The sequence below is a fragment of the Oryzias melastigma genome, linkage group LG1 (assembly GCF_002922805.2).
Source record: "Oryzias melastigma strain HK-1 linkage group LG1, ASM292280v2, whole genome shotgun sequence".
Lineage (NCBI taxonomy): Eukaryota > Metazoa > Chordata > Actinopteri > Beloniformes > Adrianichthyidae > Oryzias > Oryzias melastigma.
Window position 1 is genome coordinate 29,145,485 of NC_050512.1, and position 8,330 is coordinate 29,153,814.

Genomic DNA, 8,330 nt, shown 5'->3' on the forward strand with positions numbered 1-8,330 from the left:
TTTTTTTAGGAGCAATCAGTTAGGAATGGATAAGAAAAAGAAGAAATCTGATCAAACTTTACAAAAACAAAATGCCATTTTGGCTATTTGAATCAGTTACCTTTAAAAAGTAAAAAACATTTTTCTCCTGGGTTTTTAAAGTTAATTTACCAATTTGTTTATTTAGGGGTATCAGCAATTAACATCTAAAAAGTAAAAACAAATAAAAATTAAATAAAAAGATTAAATAAAATGTTTTAGTAAAAAAAATAAAATAAATTAAACCAAAACTAAACAAAAACAAAACAAACCAATAATAAAACTGAAATAAAATTAAACCAAACTAAAAACTAAAGTAAAATTTAAACAAATAAATAAATAAAAACTAAACTAAAAACTTAAAACTAAGCTAAACTAAACAGTAAAACTAAACTAAACAAACTTAAAACTAAACTGAACAAAAAACTTAAAACTAAACCAAACACAAAACAAATATTAAAAAAATTACATTAAAGATAAAATAAATGTGGGTTTTTCAGGGTAAAACATTTTTATTTACCTTAAGTAAAATGGTTGTTTATAACCAAACAAAATTCATTTTGGTTCAGAAATGTAACAAATGAAGCATTTTTAAATAAATCTTGTTGCGTTTTTGAATTGAAATCATATTTATTTCTACTTTCTGAACAGACTCACGTTTCTGTGTCAGACACCAGAGACTCGTTGTTGCAAACATCGTTGAAGGTGTGGAGCTGATTCTGAGGACAAACACACAAAGTCAGCATTTCTGAGCAGACGAGAAGCTGCGTCCATGAACGCCGCACACCGAGATTCTGTGTGAGTGAATCCAGCGAGGAGCGGAGACGCTGCTCTAACCGCGTGGACGGCCGAGCGGCGTCTCCGTAGCGACTCACAGTGATTTGGCTGAGTCCGGCCAGGCGCATGGTGAGCGTGGGGGACATGAAGTATTTGAAGGCGAGGTCCAGGCTCTCCTTGTCGAAGCACAGCGCGCTGTCCAGCGGCTCCTTCACCGTGCTCCACATGAGGTCGGCCATGTTTCGGGCGGCGCTCTGCCGCAACTCTTGGTCTGACAGCTTACACAAATACCTGAGAAGCACAACACAATCACCTCAGTGGATTTAAAAGGAAAAACTTTAGAATGAAATCAAAGTTTGATTATCATCAAGTAAATAATTCCTGTTTCGTTCCCCATCATTCAACCTTTAGATCTAAATTAGAAATATACTTTTGAAGTACTTTCTTGTTTATAGTCAATGCATAGAAACTATTGAAGATTGTTTGGCACATATTTGTTATTAATAACGCAGAAAATAAGTCGTATGTCAAAAAACTGAAGTTGGATTTAAAAATATTTCTCACATTGATAAACCAATAGCGTGAATGTTTAGTATGAATTCACACTTTAGTGATTCTCCTGCTCCTTTCCATAAGTTTGTCAGCACATAAAAGTTATTCATACTTTCTGCAATTTTAGTAATCTTGGTATCAAAACGTTCAGCTTGTAAAGGACATTACTGCTCGTATTTTAAACTTTATAGTTTTTAAAATATTGAGCTGAATATGCCCCATAGGAAATGAATGAGAAAGTCTTCAAATTTCATTATTTTAAGTAGATTAGCAAGAAACCTTTAAATATATTCATGGACTATGTTTTGAATTTTTCATAGTCAAAATTTGGAGTTTACCTAATTTTTTAGCAACATGCTAACATTTTAGGCTAATTTGTCATCTATTGTTTTTTTTATTTTAGGATAATTTAGAGTCTAGCTAATATTTTAGCAACATGCTAACAGTTTGGCTAATTTGTTCTCTACTGAGGTTTTTAGGTAAACTTAAAGTTTAGCTTCTATTTTAGCAACAGGCTAACGTTTTTTGACTAATTTAATTTACTGGTGAATTTTTGGCCATTTTAGAGTCTGGCTGGTAATTAACCAATGTGCTAGCTATTCTGCTAATTTAGAAGCTACTGAGGTTCTCGTACTAATTTGGAATTTACCTAGTCTTTTAGCAACATGCTAACGTTTCTGGCTAATTTGTTATCTGCTGAGGTTTTTATAGGCTAATTTAGAGATTAGAGTTTACTGAGGAATTTTAGGCAATTTTTGTTTAGTTTAGCTAGTATTCAAGCAACAAGCAAGCTTATCTGGCTAATTTGAAATCTAAGTTTTTTTGGTCTAATTTGGAGCTTAGCTCATATAAGTAATACACTAAATATTTTTGCAAAACTGGCATGTATTAGGGATTTTTAAAGCAATTTTACCACACATTTTCCAGAAATTTAGGTCAACTTCAGCACTCTTGTGAAATGTCTATTCTTTTAGCAAACTTAACATTTTGCAAATAGCTTTGACATTTTCAGCAAATCTCTTCAGCATCTTCAGCGACTACTTTTAGCAAAAATAATTCACAGTAGCATTATCACAGTTACTGAAACTTTTCAAGTATTAATTCTGACATCGGAAATTTTCTTTAAACTTTTCTAAAAACTGTCAGTAAATACTTAAAATAATCTGAACCTAAATCTTGATAAGAAGCACAATTATCAATCAAGCTGAAACAAAAAATGAAATCAAACTTTAAACTTAAAAGGCTTAAAACAGTAAGAAATAGAAATGATAAAACAAACACTCCTGAACCTTAAACACAATAAAACATGAAAAGACAGAAAAGAAATCTCTTTAAAACTGAATTCTCTTCAAAACAGGGCAACAGATCATCTGACTGAAAATCACATGACGGAGTCTGCTCTCCTGCAAGCTCACGTGAAAACCGACTGGAGGCCTGGCAACGGTTGCTATGGTGACTGTGGCTCTTCCTAGCAACAAACACGTTGCAGGTTTGTGTCTGAGGAAGAGCGCACAAATGGAAAAGGTGCTCTGACAGAGTTAGGAGGGGAAACTGATAACAGGGGGAAGGAGCTGCACCGCAGACATCCACAGGTGAGCAGAGAGAATTAACCATCAACATGCTGAGTCCAACCAGATCTTTACATGTAGACGCATGTCAAGAAAAAAACCTGCAGCTTGGTGCTCAAACATGGAGCTCCTGTTGGATTCCTGAGTGCAGAATTTTCTGTGAAACTCACCGAATGACATAGGTACGGAATGGTATGATGTGCTGCATCACCGCAGGAATGTGCAACCATATCCGTATCTGTGGGAAGGCCGACAAGCAAACGATTAAGCCTCAGCAGCACTTGCAATGTAAAAACATCATGCAAATCTGACTTAAATTACCACAACAAATAAAATATGAACCATGTCTGCACCTCAGTGTTTGTGCGAGACTTACGTTGGAGACGATGGTGATGAAGGCGTGGGCGATGGGGAAAGGCAGGCTCTCTGGAGAGCCCCACTCGAAGCACTCCTTCATGAGGGAGAGGCCGTGCTTCCCGCAGAACAGACAGACGTACCGCAGCAGGTGAAGAGGCACCTCCACGTCCTGTCAACACCACACATCACGCTTTAGCACTTGCTTTATATCCATTCAGCGTCTTCGTTCAAAAACAAACCAATTTGAACAAGTCATTCAAGCATACAAAAAAGAAAAGCTTGTTTTTAGCTACCTTAGCTGACCTCACAACACCTTCCTTTAATAGCATATTAGAATCAACTTCTGATTTATTTTAAACGCGTTCGCAGAATTCTGTTAATTAGTGCTGGGCGATATGACGATGAATATCGAAAAGTGTCTATCGTGCCATTTCTCTTTTGTTTCTATCTGCTTATTTTTGTGCAAAAACATGTTTTCCTACCAAGAAACTTAAAACTGTTGAGCACTTTAAAAAAATGTTTCTCATTTGTGACAATCCAGTAACATGTTACTTGAAAAAAAAATTTAGAAAAGCAATTGTCTTTTTTTTAAAGATAATATATACTTTATTGTGGTTTATCATGATTTTTGTGATATGGAAAAAATTGTATATCACGATATAAATTATTACATATCACCCAGCACCACTTTTAATTATGATTGTGCCGCTTTAAGCCTAACCTTAAAAAAACGTGTCGTTTTCTAGGACAGAGTTTCTGCACAATTGCAGTAGTTCGTTAGAAATTCACCTCCAAGGTAAGACTGTTGGCGCAGAGCAACCCAGCCCCCCTTACCCTTTCTGTCAGTGAGAGCTCTCCGTTTACATTCTCCCGCTAGCTTACAGCCCCTCACATCCCCGATTTAACATGATCAGTGCAGCAAAAAATGGTGAGCTTTATTGGAGCCATCCAGTTTTTTGCAATGCTAATGTTAGCTTGTGCTTTTGAGAAGCTATAAGCTAGTGGGAGAGAGTGTAAACAAAGGGCTGATGGGAAATTAGCTGAGCTAACTTCCGCACCAACAGTCCCACCCACAACCCAGAGCCGAATTTCTAATGAGCTCTTGCAGCTCTGCAGAAAATGTCTTAAAAAAATGAGTTTTTTTTTTTTTACATTTTGCCTAAAAACAGCATAAAACAGCTTAATCAAAATTAAAAGACCACTGGGAACGATTTACAATCAAAAATAGATATAGCTGGAATGGGACTTTAGCACTGAAGTTCAGGGGTGAGTCACTTGACTGAATCATTGCAACACCTCAGCTCTTTCCCCTTTTAACCGTTCTGTTTAACATTTGTGACCCATGGTCCGGCTGAATGACCCACTTTCTCCTCAGCTTCAGAGGTCAGACCTTCACGGCTGCAGGATGTTCAGAAAAAGAAACCAACGCCCTTCACAGACATCTCTTTAGTTGTTTGGAAGTTTCTGGATATTCTTGGGAAACGGGGATCTACAGTCTTTTTTTTTGTCCTGCATGAATCGAGCAGAAAGTCCCTGAAGTTTTGGTTTTAGTGCAGATGCTTCTTTCCAAACGCCTTCTGCCATGTTCTTTTAAGAGAAAAAGTATCCGCCAGATGACTTTTCCAACCAGCTTCTTCCGTCTTTTCATCATTATATGGTCGTGAACTGCAGCGTTTAACGTGCCATCCGTGGCCTGTTAAACATGAGAAGCTGCTCTTGAGTTTTCTACATTTACTCCAAGCATCTCCGTCTCAACTTGGACACAGTTTGCCGGCGTGTTTTCTCCAGGGAAGAATGACAGCGGCCAGGAATGTTTTCCACTTATAAACCATCTCTCCGACTGCAGAATGAGGGACTGTGTGAAAATGGGCTTCCAGGTTTTCCCAGATTGATGGACGGCCACAACTGCAACTCCAAGAACGGAGTATTTAGGGACGGTGTCCAAATGTATTCACATGAATTCATTAGCTGAGCTGCTATTTATCTCAGATTGGGTTTCTCCTGTTTAAATAACTGGGCAAGATTAGAAAAAAAATATTTGAACTCTGAGTAGTAGTTCTTGGAAGATTTCTTCACATTTCACATTTTAGATCTTTGTCATAAATTGGCACCACCTTGGTCTCAAATTGTGTGATTTTTGCAATAAAAAATATTAAATTTACTACTCAAATTTACCTTTTTGTACAACTCGGGTTTTTTGTTGAAATATTTATGTGGCCAAGACCCACAATCACGGCAAAAAAAAAAGTATTTGTGTTTCACTGTCTTTTACTTTGTCTCTGATATGTGTATAATGGATGGTTGTGAATATATTTGTTTTTACTATTGTGAAGCAATGTTTATGTAATGTTTATACTTATCAGAGAAAGGTGCTACAGAAAAATAAACATTTACTCACTTAACTTACAGAAAAAAGAAACTACAATTGAAAAGAAACTCTGGAAATAAACTAAATGATTTTGCGAATAAAAAAGGCAAATAAGAAAAATACTGCTGCAAATAAAATTAAAATATGCTGCAAATTAAAGAGCCACAATGGAAGAGGATTATGTTTTTTTTGCAACAACATTTCTTGTTATTTGAAGCATTTCTTTTGTTTGCAACATTATTTTCTTGTTATTTGCAACATCATTTCTTAATTCCAGCGTTCTTTTTATTTGCCAATTCATTTATTATTTGCAACAGTATATCTTGTTATTTGCAGCATCATTTCTTGTTTTTTGCAACATTTACAGCATTTATTTCATTTGCAACAATATTTTCTTGCCTTTTGGAGCGTTTCTTTAAAAATCAACATTTCTTTTTATTTGGAGTTACTTTTGATTTCTGCCATGACTGGTTTCAGACACCATTAATTATTCTGATGTAATAACAAAATATGTTTTTTAAAAAGCAGAGGTTGTACAAAAAAAGATGGATATAAAGCGTTGCAAAGATAACATTTCAAAGGGAAATTATTAGAACAAAATGTAAAATAAAATAGACGCCAGACTTTTAGGGGTTAATTGTAAAGTTGAGATTTGTTTTGAACTCCTGCAAGGTCAACCTAGAGTCTAAACAATCATTGATGAAAGACCACCTGTGCAAAAACAGAGTTTTTTAAACTCTAGGAGAAGAAAATCCCAGGATTTTGTCAGACGGTGCGTAGTCCTGAGATGAATGATTCTGCAGAGTGAAGCTGGAGGCTGAAAGCTTGCCAACACACGGATCATCCGAGGACACGCTGTGGCTCTCTGGGGGCCGACGCTTTACATGCAAAAAATCTAAACCAAATTCACAGCCAACGTCAGCGCTCGGCTGTTAAACTGCTTTCACGGCGAGCTGACCCGACAGAAGTGCCAATAAAAGGTAATATACAGACGAGCTGACGGAGTCCGCTTTACAGGACCGCGACTCCCAGCAGAAGAAAATAAAAGGCAGCGGCGACCACTGAAACCCCGTTACCATGGACATAACAAGGCTCGGCACACCAGAATCATGTGGGCGTTAGCAACAGAAGGCAGGAAATCTGAACAATACTTGACTAAACTAACACATGGACTCGTCCTCAGACATCTGCTGGAACCAAAGCGCTCAAATATTTAATGACACTTTAGATCAAATTTAAGAAAACGAAGGAAACACTAATTTATCTAAAGTACTGGCTCACTTGGATTGACTCACAATGAACTCAAGTGCCATCCAGGTCCTTTTTTAAATTTAAATGTCTATTTTAGGGTGAATTCAGACTGAACATTTTGTCATAGATTATCTGGAGAAACAAACTCTGGTTCACTTTAGGTAAACCAAATGTGTCCAGCTAAATACACCCTTAATTATTATCAGTTCATCTCGTTGGTTTAAAGTTTTTAAGTTTTAAAAAAGAAAGCTGATAATTGTATTCATTTCTAGCATATTTTAACACTTGCTAAACACTAAATTTAAACTTAATTCTAATATTCTGATCATCAATTTTAAACCACAAGAAAAAAAAAGACCAACTTTCAGCTGGAAGTCCCACCATCATGACGATGCTAAATCCTGCAATCATGGTGGTCTTTCATCAACCATCACTTCTACTAACGTTACATTCACAAAAATTCTGCCAAAACTAATTTTCAAAACAAATTTTTCCAAAATCCAAAATGAGATTTTCCAGTTTTCCCTGTTACCTTCTGCGTTTTTCCCCTTTTCATTAATTCCCACATGTTCAAATAAAATGATATCAAAGCATTAATGATTAGCACTTCCAGGTGTCTGACCGTGCAGTTCTAATAATTCCTGACATCTTGTTAGCAGAGTGACCCCTGACCTCCTGCAGCCGTAGATCAGCACATGGAAACTCTTCCAGCAGCTTCTTTCATTAATTTCACTTCATGACTTTGAGCTCAAATCAGGATCAGATTAAAATATAAGTGAAAAACTAGACTGTTAATTTGAAAACTCAAAAGTTCACATTGTAAAGTTGAAAGAAATATAGAAAATAAAAAAACATGCATTTTTAGTTTGTAAAAATACTGAAAACTTGAATGAAAAAAAAATAAACCTAAAACTGTCAGCAAATGAAACAAAAGTTTATTTTACAACTGCTGCTGTTTTGTATTTTCATCTTTTGGTTTTTGTTTCTCTACTTCTTCACATTCAGTCATCCGTTTACAGTTTCAGAGGTGAACCTAATTTCACTTGGGGGCGGGGCTTTGATCCCATGACGACATAATTGCCGTTGGGGTGATTAAAAATATGGTAACATGTCAAACTTAAGAGAGTATCAATGCACGCCGCATCAGAGGAGCAATGACATCAAATGGCGGCAACAAAAGACGCTGTTCTGGGGCGGAAATGTCAATTATGTTCTGGTGGCCACTGGGCTCAAAGCCCCCCCCACACGCAAAATTAGGGTCAACAATGAAACGAAACAAAACAAAAAACCGAGAACAGATAACAGCAGTTGTTCGCAGATAAAACATTTCTTCATTTGTTTACTGTTTTAGGTTTAAAGTCTTTTTTAAATCAAGATTTTAGTTTTTTGCTCAAATTGAAAATATATTTTTTTCCATTGTAATTTTTTTTTTAATTCTT

The 8,330-nt window shown here is 36.1% G+C and overlaps 1 protein-coding gene and 1 long non-coding RNA gene across 5 annotated transcripts in view; one reads left to right on the forward strand and one right to left on the reverse strand.

Moving 5' to 3' along the window:
* usp34 (ubiquitin specific peptidase 34) overlaps positions 1 to 8,330 on the reverse strand; it is a 61,706-nt gene that overhangs the window by 38,517 nt on the left and 14,859 nt on the right. For all 4 annotated transcript variants that reach the window (XM_024290326.2, XM_024290327.2, XM_024290325.2 and 1 more), the window contains exons 5-8: positions 3,292 to 3,441; positions 3,086 to 3,153; positions 894 to 1,086; positions 676 to 737 (exon numbers count right to left, since the gene is read on the reverse strand). In XM_024290326.2, coding sequence (XP_024146094.1) covers positions 676 to 737; positions 894 to 1,086; positions 3,086 to 3,153; positions 3,292 to 3,441 — 473 coding nt within the window. The remainder of the gene's footprint in view (positions 1 to 675; positions 738 to 893; positions 1,087 to 3,085; positions 3,154 to 3,291; positions 3,442 to 8,330) is intronic.
* LOC112157538 overlaps positions 2,815 to 8,330 on the forward strand; it is a 10,307-nt gene continuing 4,791 nt past the window's right edge. The window contains exon 1 of the long non-coding RNA XR_002921165.2: positions 2,815 to 2,939. This is a non-coding gene — a long non-coding RNA (uncharacterized LOC112157538). The remainder of the gene's footprint in view (positions 2,940 to 8,330) is intronic.